The sequence below is a fragment of the Silurus meridionalis genome, chromosome 15 (assembly GCF_014805685.1).
Source record: "Silurus meridionalis isolate SWU-2019-XX chromosome 15, ASM1480568v1, whole genome shotgun sequence".
NCBI lineage: Eukaryota > Metazoa > Chordata > Actinopteri > Siluriformes > Siluridae > Silurus > Silurus meridionalis.
This window is the reverse complement of record NC_060898.1, coordinates 10,892,979-10,917,111: the sequence shown is the minus strand read 5'-3', so window position 1 is coordinate 10,917,111 and position 24,133 is coordinate 10,892,979. Positions and strand designations below refer to the sequence as shown.

Genomic DNA, 24,133 nt, shown 5'->3' with positions numbered 1-24,133 from the left:
GCCTGTCCGCAGAATTTCCCCGTTTCTGATACAGTAAGTCTGCAGTGATGATGAAGGTGCTCCTGTTGAAAATCGCGCTTCTTCCTGCCTTCACTTCTTCACGCCCCCCATCCCCCTACCCTCTCTTTTCACCATACAGCCTCTCCCACCGGGCTCACAACTAACATAAGATAGATTCTCGTCTGCTGGTGAAAGGAGGAATCGGTATGTTTCACAGCAGCGTCGTTTCCCCTGCGCCGGATGAGAGAGACTGGAGCTGCTGCTCGGGTTGCACATGAACCGTGGTTAAAGAAAGGGAACCTGACTCGCTTTTCCGAAAAGGAGACGATGCGCGCGCTAGGAAGATGAAATGCATCTCCCGGTACCTGCCTTATCTCTTCCGACCTCCGAGCAACATCCTCTCCTCCAGCTGTCACACTGAAGGTAACATCTCAACAGCTGTCAAATATGTACAGCTAGTATTTTCCGTTTTGGTGTTTCTGTGTTAGTGTGTGTTTGTGTGTGTGTGTGTGTGTGTGTGTGTGTGTGTGTGTGAGTGAGAGAAGTATCGGTGTGTTCTGCCTGCCTGTGTGTACAGCCAGATGTGTGTTTTTGCGTATATGCAGGCTGTAGCCTAAATATAAGAAAGCAAGCTAAAAAAAATAAAAAAAAAAAATAGGAAGAGAAAATCAGTGACTTTATTAACAATGAGCATGTTACATGATGATCTGAAAAACTAATGCGTCATCATTTCCTCCTCATCAAATTTTAAATGTCCTATCATGTGAGGTTGATGGAGCATACATATAACTAGTCACGCTGTCTATGTCATATAACTAGTCACATAGATATATTGACAATAAATTCAATGGAAAAACAACAAAATGGCATATGGGGATACACACTGACCTACATATGTTTGGCTAACAAGATGCATTTTAATACACAAGTGCGATGTAATATATATATTTTTTTACATCTGTCGAAATAAGATAGATAATGCTGAATTTAAAGCTTTCGATTTCCCATAACCAGAAAGAAGAGTGTAAAAAAATAAATTCAACACAGAGAGGCATAAAACCTGGCACATAAACATGGATTAAATATACAGGCTAAAAAAGCTTATAGGTGAATGTTTACCATGACCCTCTAAGATTCCAGACCTGATATGATGTAGGAAGATGAATGAATGGTTAAAAAATGGAATCTGCTTAGAGATTAGACATGTCATGAACCAAATTTGACATTAAGTTGAGAAGTCATAGTTGAATGCAGTTGGACAAGACATTAAAGGTTTTTTATATCATATTTAGGAAGGAAAATGCAAACATCTGAAGTGATAATGTAGTATGAGAAGTGCTACCTTTAACCCTAACACATTAAATACAATGTTGGTATATAGTATGCAAACTTGTATACCATCATATATATATATATATATATATATATATATATATATATATATATATATATATATATATATATATATATATATAGGTATAATATGTGCTTTTTACTACAATGCTACAGTACTATAGTAGTGCTGCATCAAATAGTTCACTAAGTAAACCTAAAAGTTTTACTATATATATATATATATATATATATATATATATATATATATATATATATATATATATTTAATTATTTATTTGATAAGTATCTTGATATTATGTTCACAATATGATGTGTATCACGATATTTAGAACAAAATAAAATATTTAACTGGAATTTTGATAAAAGATTTATTTCCAAAACATTAACAATTTTCAATACAACAAATTTGTACATACAACTCAAAGAACTGAATTTAATTTGTTCTTCAAACCATAGAAAACATCTTTGCCTTGATCAGGAAGTAGGTGGGGCAATGATCTAAATCGGGGTCTAAGGCAGTACTCCCTAAAAGATAACCGTGTATCTCTGAGTATCTGCCTGAAAGTTTTTGAAGCTGTCTACATGTTAGCTATAGTTGTGGAGACCTTCTTGGCCAGTGTGAAGCTCTGTTCTATTATAGATTTTAAGATCCCAATGAGTGACAGGGTGGTGGTCTTTTCATCAGGCAGGACAGTGGTGGCACACACTCTTCACTCTCCTACCATTAGGAAAGAGGTTCCGAAGCATTCAGGCCTCACATCCAGACTGTGCAACAGTTTTTTTCCCTCAAGCCATCAGGATCCTCAAAACACAGATCTGAACTGTACAAAACACACACACGGTGTTATTGAACCATACAACCTAAACTCAACACACACTCATTACTCATCTCAATCCATTCCACCACACATTATATTTATATTTAATCATAATATACTGTTTACATGCTGTTTTGCACCTCTTGACTGCTGATACTGCTGTTTTTGCACAACATCGTGTTTATGTTTACAAATACACTCTTGTTCATGTTCCTCTTTTACACATTATTGTATAATCATATTTTACAATAGGTTTACTGCTCGGCACTATTTTGTATTTTGTGTATCTGTCCAACACTGTTTTTTGTTGTATGTGGCGAGGACACTTACTTTAGTCCTTGCTCTGTATTCTGTTATGTAGCTTTATGTTATTCGTTGTAGCTCTATGTTGTTTAATGTAGCACCAGGTTTCTGTAGGAATGTTGTCTTATTTCACTGTGTACTGCGTCAGCTATGGTAGAGATGACAATAAAAGCTTCTTGACTTGACTTGACTTGACTTGGAGGGGTGATGATTTGGATTGTTTTGCAGCTGCATGACCTTGGCCACTTGCAATAATTTGGTTGAGCCATACACTCCTCTGTATACCAAATTATTCTAGAGTCAAATATAACGCCAAAAGCTCGACCAAAATTGGATTATGCAGCAGGACAATAATCCCAAAAAAATCCCAAAGAAATCGACAACAGAATTTTGATAACAATTGCTTGCAAACCTTGTGTTAGTAACGCAAACCTTGTGTCAGTAAATGTAACAGGGGTATGACGAAAACAGTATTTTAATAAATAAAACAGGAAGGGGGAAAAAACAGTTCAAACACAGCAACAACGGGCAGAGCAAAAACAAAAAGACAGTCCAGAGTCTAATCCAGTATCCAGGGTAGGCAGGCAGAACAGGGATCAAGAACTGGGTTTGGGAACAGGAACCAGAGCAGGCATGGTGGCAAGAATAATCTCAGGGACATGAAAAGACAGTGAGATCATCTATCCCTGAGATAATGTATTTGGTGTCCAGTGGTTACTTGGCGTGGGATAAACACCAAGATGACTGCTGACCCGGAAGTGCGCGCCGCCAAACCGGAAATGCACGCCGCGTAACCGGAAATGCGCATCGCGAGCCGGGAAGATCCTGACACCTTGATTAACTAAACTTTGTAAAGAAAAATAAACCAAAATTCCCCCCCAATAATGTGAGAGACTGATAAAGTAAATACAGAACCTACATACTATAATTAATTGCTGCTAAATGTGATTCTACAAGCTACTGAATCATATATATATATATATATATATATATATATATATATATATATATATATATATATATATATATATATATATGATATATATGATATATAATAGGTGGCTATATATATAGTACAGACCAAAAGTTTGGACACACCTTCTCATTTAAAGAGTGGAATTATATACATAACAAAAAAGTGTGAAACAACTGAAAATGTCATATTCTAGGTTCTTCAAAGTAGCCACCTTTTGCTTTGATTACTGCTTTGCACATTCTTGGCATTCTCTTGATGAGCTTCAAGAGGTAGTCACCTGACATGGTCTTCCAACAGTCTTGAAGGAGTTCCCAGAGATGTTTAGCACTTGTTGGCCCTTTTGCCTTCACTCTGTGGTCCAGCTCACCCCAAACCATCTCGATTGGGTTCAGGTCCGGTGACTGTGGAGGCCAGGTCATCTGGCGGAGCACCCTATCACTCTCCTTCTTGGTCAAATAGCCCTTACACAGCCTGGAGGTGTGTTTGGGGTCATTGTCCTGTTGAAAAATAAATGATGGTCCAACTAAACGCAAACCGGATGGAATAGCATGCCGCTGCAAGATGCTGTGGTAGCCATGCTGGTTCAGTATGCCTTCAATTTTGAATAAATCCCCAACAGTGTCACCAGCAAAGCACCCCTACACCATCACACCTCCTCCTCCATGCTTCACGGTGGGAACCAGGCATGTAGAGTCCATCCGTTCACCTTTTCTGCGTCGCACAAAGACGGTTGGAACCAAAGATCTCAAATTTGGACTCATCAGACCAAAGCACAGATTTCCACTGGTCTAATGTCCATTCCTTGTGTTCTTTAGCCCAAACAAGTCTCTTCTGCTTGTTGCCTTTCTTTAGCAGTGGTTTCCTAGCAGATATTCTACCATGAAGGCCTGATTCACACAGTCTCCTCTTAACAGTTGTTGTAGAGATGTGTCTGCTGCTAGAACTCTGTGTGCCATTGACCTGGTCTCTAATCTGAGCTGCTGTTAACCTGCGATTTCTGAGGCTGGTGACTCGGATGAACTTATCCTCCGCAGCAGAGGTGACTCTTGGTCTTCCTTTCCTGGGGCGGTCCGCATGTGAGCCAGTTTCTTTGTAGCGCTTGATGGTTTTGTGACTGCACTTGGGGACACTTTCAATGTTTTCCCAATTTTTCGGACTGACTGACCTTCATTTCTTAAAGTAATGATGGCCACTTGTTTTCTGTACTTAGCTGCTTTTTTCTTGCCATAATACAAATTCTAACAGTCTATTCAGTAGGACTATCAGCTGTGTATCCACCTGACTTCTGCACAACACAACTGATGGTCCCAACCCCATTTATAAGGCAAGAAATCACACTTATAAAACCTGACAGGGCACACCTGTGAAGTGAAAACCATTTCAGGTGACTACCTCTTGAAGCTCATCAAGAGAATGCCAAGAGTGTGCAAAGCAGTAATCAAAGCAAAAGGTGGCTACTTTGAAGAACCTACAATATGACATATTTTCAGTTGTTTCACACTTTTTTGTTATGTATATAATTCCACATGTGTTAATTCATAGTTTTGATGCCTTCTACAATATCTCACAACTCCACTATATTTTAGAGTAGTCAATGTGCAGTTTGTACAGCAGTACAGATTTACTGTCCTCTAAAAATAACTTAACATACAGTTATTATTGTCTAACAGAAATTGTGTACACCCTAATTGAACGTCAAAACTGTGTCCAAAGTGTCAATATTTTGTGTGAGCACAGTTAATGAGTGGATAATGTTCTGTGGACAGATGAGTCTAAATTTGACATTTTTGCCTATAACAGTAGAACTTGGACAACAGATGTTAGCAGACTACTTCACACCTATAGTCAAACATGGACTTAGCTTAATGGTTTGGGGTTGTTTTGGAGCAGGAAAAAATATTACTTATTCTAAGTTAAAGGAATACTGAACCAACAGCCATCCCATATTTAAAAAAACATTAGCTACCATCCCATAAATTAAAAAACATGCAATTCTGTCTGGACTGCGGCTAATTGGAACCAAGGTCACCATACAACAAGACAATGACCCAAATCATAAATCCAAGCTCTGAGGGCATTATTTAAAGAGCAGACCGTCATCTGGAGTGTTATCTATTATTGAATGGCCTGCACTGTTACTGGACCTAAATTCTATTGAACTGCCCTGCGATAAACTGGATCACAACATCAGAAAAAAATCTCCAACTAGCAAAGGACATCTTTGGCAAGTAAAAAAAAAGACTTGGCATAGTATTTCTGCTAAATGAGAAACTTACTGTCCAAATACCAAAAGTGTATAAAGCTGGTAATAATGCTAAGGGAGGATTTGTTTTATGTACATCTGTACATTTATATATTTGCTTGGTCATAGTATTTATTCTTACCATTTTTTGTTCTTTTGTTTTATATAAACAAAAGAAACATGCATGTGTCTCTCAAAAACGATAAATGACTAGGTGTTTCCAAATTATGACAGACACTCTATTTACACGCCGTTTCATATTTTACAATTTTAAAGATTAATGACAAAATATCAATTATTTTGTAGTTGTAAAAAAAAATACTAATAAAATTTGGACAATACTAATGACATCTGAGAAAATTATATTGTGACATAATATATTACAATATCGATATTATATAATCTTTTCACCATTTTCCACCATAATTTTAATTTCCTGCTCTATGCTGAAAGAGCTTCTAATGTCCAGGATCAGCAATGAGCATATTTCTGATTACTTTATTAGACAAGTGTCAGGTTAAGACTCAGATTTCCCACATTAGTTTCCTGTGACCTGCAGAAAAAGTAGATTGCCAGGCATTACATGAATTCCTTTGTCAACTGCTTTATCTTGGTGTGGGGTATAGGTAATTCAGCCAAAGACAGCACACAGTCCATTTTTTGTGCATCTACATTTAGTCACACACGCATGTATACTTCATGGCACATTTATATAGTCATTGTTTACAATGTTTTAGTCAGAACACAGAGGAAACCCATGTGTACATGTGGAAGATGTGGCAGCAACAAGCCCTAGTACTATACAATCCTGTTCCGAATGTTACATATTATAATCACTAAAACAAGATAAGGTTAAATGTACTGTAATGTGAATTGTGGATGGGGTTGGGGAAAATATTTTTAAACAATTGTTTGTTGTCAATAAGCATCCTTTAAATCATCTAAAAAAGAGCAATATATAATATATCTTATGAACTTATATAAATGACAGTCCAATTAATGACCGAGTAACAAAGAGAAACAGCAATATTATAAATCCTATTTCTTTTGTGGGACATCACCACATTAAAGCAAAAACATGTAATAAAATTTCCTAATAATGGAATTGCTTACAGCAACAGATATATTGCGGATCCACCACCATCCACTTTATTAGGCTTCATCAGGATCATTCATGCAGTTATCTAATATGCCAATCATATGGCCTCAGTGCAAGAAGAAAAAAAGGTTACACATATATGGACAAAGATCATAAGTTAATTAATATAAGAAAAAAATGCCTCCATTGTATAATTGATGGTACCAGATAGTTTGAGTATTTCCTAAATTGCTGTCATATTAGGATTAAAATTACAAAAGTTTGCACATTATGCATGCTTTTTAAAATTATACTTCAGATAATATCATTAATAGTTTTCCATAAAACCAGTCATGTACCATTTTAGAGTCATCTAATTCTAGTGGCTAGTTGATTAGGCTGAAAATTATATAGCTTAATAATACCTAAAACAGTGGTTGTACTTGGTTCATATTGATATCTGTATATCTGTAATATTATTATATCATTATCAAATAACTAATAATGCACACTTTGCTGGCTATACATCTTCAGGGGTTTCCAGACTCCAATTGGAAAACCATGGATATAATCAGCATATACAATATTAAATTCAAATCATAGGTCAGTTAAGCATTGTTAATTCAGTATTCATTACTAACATTAAAGAAGCATCTTGCCTGGTAAGATCTTTGCCTATAGTCAAGGGGAGACTATAATGTAAGTTTTTGTAGCTGTAGCTTTTGCAATTGTGTAAGATGCTTGTTTTTCTTGCTATTTTCAGTTCTCTTGGTCTGTCGGCCTCTGTCTCCTGGTCAGGCACAATCGATCAGCTCATAAAGGCTTTGCTTTTGTTTTCTACTGTACCTTTTTTGAGATGCCAGCCTGCTGTCTGGAAGTTGTAGGGTTTATGTGATGTAAGTGGGTGGTCTGGTTTCCTTAAGCCTCGAAAGAGTTCTGTAGGAACATGATAGAGATAATCAGGCCATGTAATGTGGTTGTGTCGACCATCAATCTCTTTTTGCCGGGGGTGGGAGAGAGAGAGAGAGAGAAAGAGAAAGAGAGAGCGAGGGAGAGAGACAAAGAGAGGTTTTTGTATTGCTCAGGCTGAAAAAAAGAAGAAGCTTTTACAATGAGAAATTACCACATCATTGTATTGTACTGATGTAACAGTATAAATTTGTTGAATGTAAGAAAACATCTGTTTTTATTATTCTGGTAAAACTACTACAAAAATGGACTGCACCACTTCAGGAATGAAGTGAATTTTCATAGGATTTATATAGCATTGTCCGCTGATGAACTTAATATTTGAAAATTATTCAAATAGTATGTATGTACGTGTATGTGACAAATTAAATTTGATTTGATTTGATTTGAAATATGATTTAGGTAACAACTAATTCAAACGTCTAAGCACACAAGAACAGTTTGCATGATGTCTATTTTACAAGAATGCAATACTAACTAATAAAAAATATATATAGTATATACAAAATATGAAATAAGACTGATTGAATTTGTGCTGAAACTTTGTTCAACATAGTGACCTGCTTTGGTAAATGGTTTTATTTTGTTTCTAAAAACACAGCTTAACATTTACACATTACAAGTGTAGAGCTGAATAAAAATATAAAATAAAATAATGGAAATTATGCATAATGAAAAATGTAGAAACAATTGTCCAAAAAAATTTTTATTTTCTCCTGTTACTATTTTCTTTTCTTTTTTGAATTAAATATGGCATTTAAGCTTAATGAAAATAATTAAGTGAGAATTAAAATTTTCAGCTAAACCGAGATGCAAGATCTTTTTCATGCTGGAGCAGGTGTGACCTCTTAGTTTCAGTGCACGTAATAAACGTTTTTTATTAAGAGATATTATCAAAATGTTTTGATGTCGTTTTGTGGTTAAGAAGATTTTTTATAGGATAGAGCGAAGAAACAAGGACCATATTCATTGTATAGTCCAGTTTTAACTGGTTTTTAACTCCAGCACATCATTTTTTTTACCAATTTCATTTTTCTACCCAAACATATCTTTTGGGTAAATATCAAGTTATTTTTAGGGACCACTGTAGGTGTTGAGCATAATATGGCACAGTTTTTCTCAAGATATTTACTATGTAGTCACCACTGTTTTACAACAGTCTTGTCATCTTTTTATGTTATAAATTTTCAGTTGATCATTGTTTGAATTTAGGTCACAGGTACTGATTTCTCAAATGAAATATGATGTGTATTGTCTTATTTGGTGCAGTTATTTCTGCACTCTGGGCCACTGATAATATTAAACATCAATATTTTCTACAGCAAGGCACTCATTATTCAGTTTATGGGACCCGAGGTAAAGCCATACACAAATGTGTCAGTTGTCTTTAAATTCAGTTATAAAATGAATACTTTTCATGTTTGAATGTTTTACATTGGCATTACATTTCCATATGCAGTAGAAACTTCCAACATTCAGGTATTTTATCATGTTTAATAGATTTTATTCCACAAATTTAATGCCTAATTCAGTAACAGAGTTACTTTTATTCCGTCATCGTTCGGTTTTAATTAAATAATGATTTACTATATTTAATGTTCATTGTATATGTTTTCTCTAATGAATAATGCTCTTGACCTTTAGACAATACCTGCACTAGATTTAATGGTGTATCATGTATGTACTGTCTCATAGTTTTACATAGTTTAGTCACCTGCCTAAAACCGTGTGAGTATTTCTTGTCCAATAAGAAATCTCTGTTCATAATTTAAAGCCCATCCCATTCACCCGTCCCCTCAAAAAGTTTTTTTTTTTTATATTTCATTGCTTTATTTTACACTGAAATGTTTTCTATAACAAAGTTATTATCATACCAAGACCTGGCTGTGCAGAACAGGAAAATGAGCAAAAAAATAATCTTAACACTTCCTTATTATAAGGGGAAATAATCTTAAGCATAGTGAAGTTACCAAATACAATGATTACCCAAGTACAATACATTACCGGTGGAGTAGGGACTAATAGATAATCATAGTAGTAATGAGATTAGAGAAAAAGACTCTAAGGAAAAGAAATATAAAAATGTAAAAAAAAAAAAAAAGTTAACCAACAAATTATAGAACAAAATAATAATTCAATTCAATTTCAATTAATTTTTATTTGTATAGCACTTTTAACAATGAACATTGTCTCAAAGCAGCTTTACACAGATAATGTGGTGATTAAACGTAAATATGTTCTTTGTAAGTAAGTTTGTCCCTGATCAGCAACTGTGGCAAGGAAAAACTCCCCGAGATGGCACAAGGAAGAAACCTTGAGAGGAACCAGACCCAAGAGGGAACCCATCCTCATCTGGGTTGCACCAAATGTCCATTTGAAGCAGATATACAATGTTGCGGGGTACAGTGATGATGGTCAGAAGCAAACTGCACTCCCAAGTCAGTGCAGCAGACCGCCGACACCAACTACAGTCCAATCCGTACTCAAAGCAGCCGTTCTACTCCGGAATTACATGGAACCACCCAAGGTGTTGATGAGAGACCGTCCCAAGCTGCACAGAAGTGTGAAGATCCACAGAGGGGAGAGGGGCAGGAACAGTGGTCACTGGAGCCTCAGGAGCATGTTTAACTCGACCGAGAGAGAGAGAGAGAGAGAGAGAGAGAGAGAGAGAGAGAGAGAGAGAGAGATGGTGACGGGAAGAGAAGGATATGGATTATTAAGTGTCCCTATTGGTGTATGAAAGTTAATGTCACTGTGCAGTTTGGACTCCGGCAAGACTCGCTATGGCAGCATAACTAAAAGGGAGAACCAGAAGGTAACACAGACATGAGGGATCTCTGGGACCCACCACACCACCGTCAACAAACCGGAGTGAACGTGTGAATGTGAGGGGACAACAGCATACAATTATACCAGTTCACCAAACACTCTATATCCATGTTCCCTCCAGATCTGAGCCTTTACCTAAGAAAAACCTACTGATAAAAGGCTTGACTAAATAAATAAGTTTTCAACCTCGACATGAACACTGAGACTGTGTCTGAGTCCCGAACACTGGTTGGAAGGCTGTTCCATAACTGTGGGGCTTCATAAGAGAAAGATCTGCCCCCTGCTGTAGTCTTCATTATTTGAGGAACCAACAGATAGCCAGCACCTTTTGATCTAAATAGGCGTGGAGGATCATACTGGTACAGAAGTTCACTCAGATACTGCGGTGCATGACCGTTAAGTGCTTTATACGTCAGTAGTAGTATTTTATAATCAATGCGAGATTTGATTGGGAGCCAGTGTAGACTGATTAAAACAGGGGTGATGTGGTCATATTTCCTAGATCTAGTAAGGACTCTTGCTACTGCATTCTGATATATAAAACTCATACACAAAGGACAGGTGTGATAACGTTAAACTTCAATTAATTTTGTTATAAGCATGCGATGAAGAGCTTAAATTTTAACCCACATGCCAGCTTGAGTGCACAGTGAATGACGTTAAGTAATAAAAGGCACATTTTAACGTTTGAATGTGCTTATTCAATACGCCAAGTTCGTTTACGGAAAGATAGAATCCGTATTTAGACAGTAAAGGCCTTTCATTGTGTTTCCCAAATTATATAAAAAGTTAGTCAGTGACCTGTAAGCTGGTGGACACTTCCACAAGTCTTCACTAAACACTCATCTCACCTCAAAACATTCTCATCTGCATAAGCGGAAAGGTTGATAGGATGATAAATAGCAGTGTCCAGTGGCTTAGTCTCCTCCCTGTGTGTAAACAACATTGTGTAAGATTTAAACCCAGCTAAATTTACTAATCCTGAAGTAAAGGCTAAAAGATACTGCATATGCCATTGGATTGTGTCAGTGCATAAGACAGACAGCTGTTAAGGGCAAAAGGGCATGCCCCGTTCAGGGTAAAAAAGTGAGATTTTGAGCTAACTGGAATATGGAGCAATGTAATATTACTTGTATATTTAAATAATTCACTCATTCTTGCTTTTGTAACAACCAGATATGCTACTCCACCTGTCTTTTTATGTGTGCAAGTAGCCACTTAAAAAAACTGAATAGCGAGTTATTTTCAACTCCTATCTGAAATCCCATTTGTAATGGAACATAATTCCAACTGTCACCGCTTCAATCAGCTTTCAGCTCTACCTAAGCTATTAGAATACCATGCCTTTACCTCACATTTAACCCCAAAATGTGAATCTCACCAAGCTTAAATAATTCATGGCAAGCAGTATGCATTGTCTATAGGATCATTGAATTATTTGGAATATCAAATAAAACATGACCAGTGAAATTACTGTATTAAAAATGTAATACATATTTATCTGCACATTTACTTGTTTCTGGTATTTAGTTCGCTTTACTTGCATGTATGCACAGAAAAGTGACAGTGACTTTAACATATAGCTTTCCTTTTTTATAAAGACTAAGTCACATCTAGTGAAGTTTGGGATGGCATAATTAGACTACAATTATAATTACTTACTTATAAATACTTATTACTAATTATTAACCATAGTATAGGAATACTTTTATTTATCAATATTAGGCAGCCAATTAAATTTTGCATTAAAATAAAACAAAGAGACATGCTTTCTTTAACATTGGGCAATATTGTTATATATTCAAATTATATTGCCATACTCCTATGTAGATTGTGAAGCCTTATTATAAGTATGTATTCTGCACTTGTCTGTATTATGTTATAAAAGCCCCAGTTCAACAGAGAAACTATTTACACTTTACAGAGAACATTTTTTAATGTGCCTATGTATAGAGCTTGCAATTTCACATGATTTATTTATATCTCTGGATGCACCGGAAATATCGCAGACTCCAGTGATCATGTTAAATGCTTAATGGTGGTTTATTGGTAAGGGAAGCTCTTAACTATTTAGCAGAAAAGAGAAAGATAAGCCCTTAAGAAAGATAAGCCCAGGCATTGCCTTCCATTGTAAAATGGTGAGTTACTGTCAGTATTTCTGTAATAGTGAATGTTTTTATGTGCTTTTGAAAGATTGAAAACAGTGAAAGAAAGCTCACCTTCAAGTGTAGTGTCATTATTTGTGTTTGTATAATTTGTCCATGTTGTATAGTGCAGCATTAATAATTTATAAAAATATATATATTTTTGCATAAATCAGTGCAAAATCATGCTGATAAAGCACCAAATATGTGCCTCAGTAAATGTGTCTATACGACCGAGTGCACTTTTCTGGATCTTATTGATTATTAGTACAACCGGACATAATTGTACAAATATAAATTATTTTTAATAATTGGGTGCAAATCTTTTGTCAAAAACTGCCTTGGGAACATATGCACATAACCAAATGCTATCCTCTTTTGGTATGCTTTTAGTTGCTGCCCACAAACAGGCAGCGTTTTTGCCTTCAGCCGTGTCCTCAATAAGTCGTAGGTGATTGAGTTGGCTATATTCAAACATTTCATTTCTTTGCTTAAGAAATGAATTTTCCATGCCTTTTGGTGTTGCTGAGCTTTCCCATGTAATTCTTCTTTTTAAGAATTATGACAACTGACAATCATACCATATATGGATCTTCCCAAAACTATTTCCACAATATTTGAAACTGTAAAGGATAAAGTATGCTATAGCATTACAGTTTCTCTACACTGGAAATAAGTGGCCTACAGCAAACATGTTCCACTATGACAATGATACTGTACACAAAGCAAGGTCTATAAAGACGTTTGCCCAGGCTTGAGTGGCAAAACTTAAGTGGCCCCAACCTTAACCCCATTATGCACATTTGGTAAGAGCAAGACTGAATCTATAGATGCTTTGTAAAAATCTCCTTTGTGAAAAATTGCTATACAAATCCATTGCTATGCAAATCATTTGAACTGAACCACAGGCCTCCTGAATGAGCAAGTCCCCATGCCACATTAAGAATTCCTTTTAGAATAAGGTGTTGGTTATTTAAATATCAATTACAGGACCAAATCTGTAATGGGAAAATTAAACAAATGTAGGTGTGATGATGAGGCATCTAGAAACTTTTTGGCACCTTAACCTTAATACTGGTTCAGATTATCCTAGAGAGCCATCATTGAAAGTGTCCTTATATCATCCATCACTATGTGGAGACAAAAGCAAGTCACACTGGATGTGTTTCTGCCAGATGATGTAAATGTTATGTAAATGTTAAATGCACCATCACATCAAGGAAATTACAGTATAATGTATTTCCAATTAAAGTGTGTTCTGACACCACAGTGATCTGTTCATCTGGTGCATAACAGACACAAAGGTACAGCAGTAATTTGCTATTCAGATAAATCAGTGATGTGTTTGTTCCCAGCTTTTAAAACTCTATTTTCACAGCTGGTGAGCAGTGCTTATTTTGCTTAGTTGTAATTATTATTTCAAAGTTCAATTGATGAATATTTGGGCGCTGATCATGTCCATCATCCATCATCCATCTTTACTGGCTTGGCAGAATGCATCATTCTATTCTGAAAAACACATGCAATTACATAGCAATTGCTAAGCCTACAAAATTAGCTACTCTTCTAAATTCACAAACAGACAGTTGTGGTTAAAACAACAATGACTCAAATATTAGAATGAACATCACTACTTCCTTAACTCTAAAACAAGGTGAGAATTAAAATCAGGACAGCTATAATATAATAGGGACCTTTCTTTAGGCTTTGCATTAGAGTCTTAGTCACCAGGTTATATATTTGCTATTGGAACTCAAGGAAAGGGAAAAAACCCTGCTAGTTCTCTTGAAAAAATGACCTGATGGATAATTACTATTGCTGGTCCACATGTAGCATGTAAGTGATATCACAGTCAGAACATTTAATTTTTTTTCTTTTCAAACCAGTCTCTTCTTTTCAACTGAGAACTTTTGAAAATAATTCAATTTTATTGTAAAATAAAATGTAAACAGATAGTTTACATACAAACAGAAAATTCATGCATTTATGAGAAATAGACTTTAGAGCATCAAAGAAGCATGTCACTGTTTTCTAAACAGTTCAAAACTTCCAAATGCATTCAATTTTGTTAACCATTCAATTTTTGATTAAACGGTTTTGGCTAAGCAGTCCCCTTTTCTCTGTAGTCTGTAATTTATTTATTTATTTTTTAACCTTAAGGTGGTGCTGTTGTGTAACAACTGTAACAGTACAACCACTGAAATGAAGTGGCAGACAAGTGATGCCAGTTATTCTTATTTTCGTCTCTTTGCTTTGATGTGTGTGTTTGTGTGTGTGTGTGTGTGTGTGTGTGTGTGTGTGTGTGTGTGTGTGTGTGTGTGTGTGTGTGTGTGTGTGTGTGTGTGTGTGTGTGTGTGTGTGTGTGTGTGTGTAATTCAGGAGGAAGAATGTAACCACTGCATCCAGCTCTGAATATAAAAAGTTCAAAAGTTACAAAGGAATATGCTTAGTTATGCATACATGAGATTGAAGAAAAAAAAAATGTCTTTAATATTTGGATAAGGTTTGTATAAATAGTGAATTTAATATCCATTTATGAATTTGTTTCTTAATCAAATTTTTCATAGTTTAATATGTAGGTTTTAAACTCACTGGTGAAATTCTAGTCTTTGATATGGCAAATATTCCTGTAGAGAGACATTTATTTAACATTTCCGGATAGAGACCCGTGTCAGCACTTTGCAACAGTCACACGTAAAGTCTTAGACTGTAGAAGGATGTTGCATTTTGGGGTGAGAATGAATGTTGCTGTCAGTTACGGGTTGGAAGGACCCAAAATGCAGGATGCTGACATATGGAATATTTTCAGTCTTTAATGAGGAATTAGCAGGAACAAAAAAAACCACAGAATGTACAAAAACTTAAGATCAATAGAAATTCAAACTTTCCGAAATGTTATGGGGGCTTGGGAATACAAATTGTCCAAAAAGAAAAAAGGGATCAGAGAGTCTGAGGATAAAACATATCAACTGTGAGAAGGCCAACTTAGAAAACCGAGCCAGAAAGAGAAAGACCTGAGTCAATAAACAGTCCATAACTCCAGTCCATAACTCCAAAAATTCTTCAGCCTCTTGAGTGGAGAACATGGGTGGGTGAAAACCATAGGCGAATTGGAAGGGTGACAGGGCAAGTGGCTGCAGATGGAAGAGAGTTATGGGCATATGTGTGAAGACCAAGAGATGCCTAGGGGGTGAAATAATTATTTCCAAAACTTAGCGGTGAATTGTGGGTCCCGATCTGACACTATATTACTGGGGAGGCCATGGAGCCATGTTTCTTGGGCAGAGGGAAGTTTTGGAAGAAGTGTAAAGTGGGCAAAATTGGAAAACCTTGGAAGCTCACAGACCCTAATGGACCCCCGGCAAGGGTAAGTCAGTGCGAGAAAAAGCTGCATGGATGGAGGCGGTTGTCTTTGGCTCCTCTCTTGTACAGGAGGGTTCCCACACACAGGACCTTTCAGAGGCATGAACTTCCATGATGAATTGCCAGGCCGAGTGGGGCAGGGTAAGGACTGGCGCAGAGGTGAACCGGGTCTTGAGTTTCTGAAAGGCCTGTTTGTCCTCTGGTTCAAGCAGAACAGCTGATAAGTGGAGGTGATTCAGTGCAGGGGGGTCACAATGAAGCAGATAAGAATGTGCTATACACGTGAAACTTGCAATTCTCTGCTTTTACATACACTGTGTCTGAATCAGGTTGGTAAAAACAGCAGACAGTGTTGTTCCAGAGAACGGGAAAAGATTAATACATTGTCCATGTAGACAAACATGAAGCAGTGGAGCATGTCCCAAAGGACGTTGTTACCCAGGGCCTGGAAGACCACTGGAGCATTAGTGAGGCGAAATGGCAAAACCAATATTCATATTGGCCTGCAGTAGTGTTAAAGGCTTGTTTCCATTTGTCCCCCTCCAGCTGGTTCTTGAGCTGATGGGATGATGAGAAAGGGTAGTTATTTATGTTGATGTTAAGCAGTCAAGACAAGGAGGGGATTGGTGCAAAGGGTGTTCTGGTGGAAAATGTGGCCGTCGAGGTGCTCGGACCAGGAGAGGTGACAGGAGGGGCTTGGACTTGATGTCCAGTTTTGCGAGTAAGTTCCTTATTGAGGAATTCAGCATCCGCCCCTGAGTCGACGAACACCGCTAACTCATGGCTGTGACCCTGGACATCAATCCAAACCTTGAGCAGTTGGCCTTCATCCATAACTCCGAGAGCCAGCAAATAACAAACAAACTACGTCCGAGGGGCAAAGTGCATGTCAGAGAAAACTGGAGATCCAAAAGTGAATGTAAGGAATCCACGAGGGAAATTAAGGGCTGGAAGGGCTGAACCAAACAGAGAGTTGAAGAGACAATCTGGCAGAGAACACAGGGAATCGGTGTCTCTTTATACTGAGGAAGATGGCACCGGAAGTGGAAAACCCGAAAGTGCGTGTGCCGCTGGTTGACAGTTCTAACTTATTGCACAGCTAATTGCTGGCCAACCACTGTGATGTAAAATACTAGGGACATACTGTTATTGAAAAATAGTTAACACATTTCACTATATCACTTTACCCTATTGCTGAAAAACCAGAATAGACTACAATTACTAGTCAAGGGGTGATGCGAAAATGAATGGGGTTTTAGAGTGTCACACTGACTGCCAGCAGAGGGCGACTAAGCATTCAGCCAGCTCTCTACAGATCATTATAACACTTTATTATTTTTAACCCTCACATGTACTCAATCACAAGAATTAGAGACTGGAAAAGCACTTCAGTACTTAAACTTCTTTCTACTTTATGGAGAACAAAAGTTTCCTGTGGTGCACAGACTTGTGGTAAATAATTTTCCGTACATGCTTTTACAATGCCATTGTATTATGGTGTGCACATCTCACATTCACTCAGCATGCACAATGTCTCAGTTTGAACTAGTTGTTGGTGTATTGAGGTTTGGTTAAAATCCAAATACATGAATGTGTGATATGTAAACCCATTGAATACTTTCTACTTAATGATACATCCTGGCTCAAACAGAGGTGGACTGCAGTGTATTAGTATCCTGAATCAACACCTTTACCTCCGTAATGGAACTGGTCCTGGAAATTCCCAGTTTCAGTGCATAGCCAGCACCCCCGCCCAGGCCTTCTCCCACAGGGGTTTCTGACCTGAGGGGAAGGAAGAGACCAGGACAGGTAAGAGGGAACAATAGGGACACATGGGCTTGGTTTTATGGAAGTGCCCCATTTTCCAAGTGCAGAGATACGTGATGGGGCAGGAGAGAAAACAGGAAAGTAAAAACCAATTTTTGAGGGAAGGGAGGAGGCTTCTTTGCCCCCAGATATGTTGATATGTGGTTCTTGCCAGTTGGACCACTATTTTAGCAAAACTAAATGGTGACACTAGACTAGAGTTCTGCTGTCCCCCTGTCAAAATGTGCTATTTTTTTTACTGTATAACATGCTTTTTATCCACCATTTATTTGATATATTACACTGTATTTTAATATGTCTTCTTTTTATTTATTGGTAAATGATACTCGTGGAAATGATCAGTTCCTTGTCTGTCTGAGTGCAGACACTGAGTGCTCACATTCTCAAAATTTCATGGAGATGATGAAGCATGTTAAAAAATTATAAACTTATTACAATGAATCAGTAGTTCTATCCAGGTGCTTTTGAACATTAAGCACAAACATACAGTAAATTGACTTACTTCCAAGGTGTACTCAATATGTCCTGGGTGGCACTATCCGTGGTGCTGAAAGATGATTTTTTTATTTACTACTTTTTTTTTTTTTAACAGAAACAGGAAAAGAAAAAAAAGGTACATTCATTAAACGTTGGAAACACAAAAAAAATGCACCTCTCTAGAACAATAGCTAATAATACATTACCTCAGCTACCTCTCCATGCTTTCAATTTTTTTACTGGGAAGTGAGCCAACCCATCTATTTTGGAAATTGGGTAAAAAGGAGGGGGAATTAGAATGAGAGGGCAGAGTGCCATCCTTGAAAATAAACCAGAAGCAGACTAGACAGGCATAGGTGTCATGAACAGAATACATGCTGCGCATTTACAAAAGATAAAAAATATATAAACATGTAAGGACAATAGAATGTTCACATAGCAGTTGTTAATAATTTCTCTTTTGCTTTTGAGCACTCAGACCACTAGCTACAAGAACACAAGTTTTAACTACTTACATATTAGTGATTTATTATCTTATTCAGACAATGTGCAACAAAGCTGGGGCCTGAATCCACTTGAAGGGTGTCAGTAAAATAAATTTCAGAGTGACTTATGAAATCTTGTCATGTTTAAAATAGTTGTCACAGCCAGTTTACAGTCTATGGTAGATTCTGTTCAGTCTGTTAGTTGGCATAGACTCTGCCCCTGGCAGTGCTTTTATCTAAAAGATGCCTGCTGCCAGGTTGTAGATTCATCAAAGTAGAACCTTTTTATTGTTTTCTTTAAGTAGTCATGCATCTAGAGAGTATACTGACTTTTTTGGACTTGGTGTTATACTTGTTGATTAATGTCAGAGCTGTGCATTTGACACTTGCAAACTGTTTAGTCTAAAAAGGCATAACAGACTGATTATAAGTGATCTTGATGTAGTTTTGCCGACACTAAAGTCAACATTATGAAGCTGTGTATGTGTGTTTAACTACACTCATTAAACACTTTATTAATTTAGCACTTTATTACATTAGTATACAGTAATCCCCCCCTTTACATCGGTTCGAATCTGGTGTCCCTGGTTTATCGCAAAATTACATTTGCCACATAACTAATTTGTTTGGCTGATTTTCCCGATTTCTCGCAGATAGCACGATAGACCAAAACACTTATTGGGAATTGTTTTTATAGTTTTAGGTTTCAATAATAAAATCTATTAATATAAATATAATTATTAATTAAGAAATGTTAATACAGTAGTGTACTGTATAAATTTTTATTTTTTAACTGAGGGTGGCCTCAGTTTATGACGGTTTTTCGTTTATCGTGGGCGGTTTTGGAACATGCCACTGCAATAAACAGGGGATTATTGTATATACCCAGTCATGCAATTATCTTATTATCCAATCGTGTGGCAGTAGTACAGTTTATAAAATCATGCAGATATGAGCTGAAAGCTTTGGGTATTGTTTATATCACCTATCAGAAATAGGATGGGGTTGGGGTAGAATGATCTCAGTAACTTTCAGCATGGACTCTGAGGTTGATGAGGTTGTTTGAGTATTTATAACTTCTTATTTCTTGGGATCTTCACATAGTTATTCACAATAGTGCAATAAAGAAAATACATCTAGTAAAATGTACACACTTCGTTGACAATAGCTGTGAACCAGAGAATGATTAGTCTTGTTCAAGATGACACATTTTATAGTAACTACTGCAACCACTATGTACAACTGGTGAGCAAAAATGCATCACAAAATGCACACGTCAAACTACTTCTGTCAGCCAAAAAAGAGAACACTGAGGCTGCAGTGGACAAAGGCTCACCAAAACCTGTTCTGGTAAATCTTGATTTCTGCTGAGGCTCACAGATGATAAGATCAGAATATCAAAGCATGGCATGGTTGTTTTGGAAACATCCTACTGTTTTGAGGCCCTTCTTAGTATTAGTGTTTCATAATGTATGTAATAAAATGTTTGGTGAGTGTATATGCACATAGATATACAATAGATAATTTCACAGCTAATTTCAACAATTTTATACATTAATGCTGAAGACATCCAAACTATGCAAGAACATGTTTGGAATTATGTAGTAAACAAAAACATGTAAAAATTTTTGTATTATTTAAAGCAGCCACCTTTTGCGTTGATGACAGGTTTGCACACCCTTGGCATTCTCTTCATGAGGTAGTTACCTAGAATGGTTTTCGAACAATCTTGGGGAGTTCCCAGAGTTGTTTGTTTGCGTCTTGGCTGCTTTGCTTTAACTCTTTCTTTTAAATCAACTGGATATAGATCAGGTGATTGTGGAGGCCAGGTCATCTGATGCAGCACTCCATCACTCTTCTTCTTAAACAAATAGCTCTTACATAACCTAAAGGTGTGTTTGGAGTCATTGTCCTGTTGGAAAACAAATTATGACCCCACTAAGTGCAAACGAGATGGGATAGCATGTCGCTGCAAAACGAAGTGTGTCTTCAGTTTGGAATGAATCACTATTAGTGTCACCAGCAATGCACCCCCACACCATCAGACCTCCTTCTCCATGATTCACAGTGGGAAAGACACGCTCAGGAACTGTCTGTTCACCCTCTGTGTGTGTAACAAATACATGGTGGTTAGGTCCTTTGTTTGAGTTAGAGCTCAAACAAAGGACGGTTTACCACTTATCTAATATCCATCATTTGTCTTTCTTGGCCCTAGCAAGTAACTTCTGCTTGTTGTTCTTCCAACGTAAATGTTTCTATGTCGCAATTTAACCATGAAGGTCTGATTCATGAGGTCTCCTCTGAACAGTGTATGCTGAAATATGTCTGCCCCTTTACCTCTAAGATGCATTTATGTAAATTGGCAGTTTCTGATGCCGGGATCTCTAATAAACTTATCCTCTGCAGCTGAGGCAACTCTTGATCTTCCTTTCCAGGGATGGTCCTCAAGAAAGCCTGTTTCATCCTAGTGTGTGGGATGCATTTAAAGGTCTTTTTGGATTGACTAACCTTCATTTCTTAAAGTAATAATAAACTGTATTTTCTCTTTCTTAATTGAGTGTTTCTAGACATAGTATGTATTGGTACAGTAGTTGTTAGTAGCACTAATAGGGCTATTGACTCTGTACTCATATTTTCCTCTGCACAAGACAACCAATGGTCTACTGCACATTAAGAAGCTAAGTAATATCACAAATTAACTCTTGAAAAGGCACATCTGTGAATTCAGAACCATTCCAGATGACTATCGTGTGAATCAGATGAGAGAATGCAGTTTCCCAAAATGTAACTACTGTGTAGCTACTCTGGACTTTTTTAAATCCTTGATTCCATACATGTTCTTTCATAGTTTGAATGTCTTCAGTATTAATGTTGAAAATAATAAAAAAAACACTGAAGAAAAAGTGTGTTTAAACTTTTCACTGGTACTGTGGGTGTACAGTGTGTATATATATATATATATATATATATATATATATATATATATATATATATATATATTGTTAACTACACGTACATACATACTATTTGGATAATTTACAAATACAGTGGAACCCGGTTATGTCGATGTCCTAGGGGGTTGCCAAAAAGCATCGAGATAACCGATGATCGAGATAAACGAAAATCAAAATGGCGGCAATATATTAACGTGCTTGAAATTTCTTTATGTACATGATGTGCGTTAATAAATGAGAATGTGCATGCACGTGTTTTTGAAGGGTTTTTTTACACAACAGCGTTGCCGCGATTTGTTTGATGAAGGCATGTTATAAAAATGTACATACATGTTTGTTAACTGTCAGGAATCCACCTGCCACGCCCCTTTCGGCGCCCCCTTCGGCGTAGCAGGTGTTTTCTCGGCCGCTTTCTCTGAAGCTCCCGGCTTCAATCGCGCACATATGGTGCTCGTTTATCATCATCACCAGCTCCTATTTAAACTTCCACACTCTCACTGTCCGTTATTGTTGGTATATGTTGGTTCACGGCGGTCGTTGTTATCGCTCATGCATATCCCGGTACGTGCCTTCCCACCGGCACTCTCTCAATGGCTGCGCTTTTCTTCCCAAAGAGCACCGCGGATTTTTCCGCCACTTTCGCGAGTTCTTCTGCGGCTGCACAGCGCCGATCGACATAACTGACGTTAAATGGCAAATTTTTCATAAAACAGTCAACATAACCGATTAACAAAATGCTTAGACAAAGCGAGAATTTGGCGGTTCCACTTCAAAAACGTCGACTTAATAGGGTTGTCGAGTTAACCGAGGTCGAGATAAGCGTATATATATATATATATATATATATATATATATATATATATATACATATATATATATATATATATATATATATATATATATATATATATATATATATATATATATATATATATATATATATACACATACAGTGGTGTGAAAAAGTATTTGGATTCTGAATCTTATTTTTTGCATGTTTGCCACACTTTAATGTTTTAGATCATCAAACTAATTTCAATATTAGTAAAAAATAACATAAGTGAACACAACATGCAGTTTTTAAATGAAGATTTTTATTATTGATGAAAAACAAAATCCAAAACTGCATGGAAGAGTGTAGTGTGAGGTTCAGGGAAGAGGTCAGACAGGGGCTGGGTGGTGGTGAAGAGGTGCTGGATGATTGGGCAACTACTGCAGAAGTGAAGAAGGGTTACAGCTAGAAAGGTACTTGGTGTGACATCTGGAAATAGAAGGGAAGACAAAGAGACATGGTGGTGGAATGAGGAAGTGCAGGACAACTAAGGAAGGAGAAAATGATTTATACTGATGGCCAGGCAGAGGAACCGAGCTGGGAAGGATGTGCTGCAAGTTAGAGCAATAAAGGATGGAGATGGAAATGTGTTGACTAGTGATGAGAGTGTGTTGAGAAGCTGGAGGGAGTATTTTGAGCAGCTGATGAACGAGGAAAATGATAGAAAGAGAAGGTTGGTTGATGTGGAGATGGGTAGGAAAGCAGGAAGTGGATAGGATTAGTAAGGAGAAAGTGAGAGCAGCCATTAAGAGGATGAAGAGTGGAAACTCAGTTGGACCAGATGGCATACCACTAGAAGCATGGAGATGTTTAGGAGAGATGGCAGTGGAGTTTTTAACAAAATTGTTTAACAAGATTTTGGAAGGTGAGAGGATGCCTGAGGAATAGAAAAGGAGTGTGCTGGATCTTTAAGAATAAGGGAGATGTGCAGACCTGCAGTAACTTTGATCAGTCACACCATGAAGTTATGGGAAAGAGTATTGGAAGCCAGGCTGAGAGAAGAGGTGACCATCTGTGGTTTCATGCCGAGGAAGAGCACCACAGACACATTCTTTGCTTTGAGAATGTTGATAGAGAAAAATAGAGAAGGTCAGCAGGAGTTGCATTGTGTGTTTGTGGATTTAGAGAAAGTGTATGACAGGGTGCCGAGAGAAGAAGTGTGGTACTGTATGAGGAAGTCAGGTGTGTCAGAGAAGTATGTGAGGGTAGTGCAGGACATGTATGAGGACAGTGTGACAGCAGTGAAGTGTGCAGTAGGAATGACAGACTGGTTCAAGGTGGAGGTTAGACTGCATCAAGGTTTGGCTATGAGCCCTTTCTTATTTGCAGTGGTGATGTACAGGTTAACGGACGGGGTCAGACAGCTGGTACAAATAAAAGCGCTATACAAATAAAGTAAAGTAAAACTTCAGAAGCAGTTCGTTTAGCTTTATGTGCTGGATTTAACTATGTACTAAATGGAAGTTTCATGCCGGTGTTG

At 37.2% G+C, this 24,133-nt stretch overlaps 1 protein-coding gene across 3 annotated transcripts in view; it reads left to right on the top strand.

Annotated features, from left to right (window-relative positions):
• Nucleotides 1–24,133, top strand: part of ppp2r2bb (protein phosphatase 2, regulatory subunit B, beta b) — a 64,375-nt gene that overhangs the window by 7,554 nt on the left and 32,688 nt on the right. For 2 of the 3 annotated variants that reach the window (XM_046867119.1, XM_046867120.1), the window contains exon 4: nt 140–423. In XM_046867119.1, the coding sequence (XP_046723075.1) occupies nt 345–423 (79 nt within the window). In that variant the 5' untranslated portion in view covers nt 140–344. Of the gene's footprint in view, nt 1–12; nt 424–24,133 lie in introns of all 3 variants that reach the window. The other variant, XM_046867122.1, reaches the window with a different exon arrangement.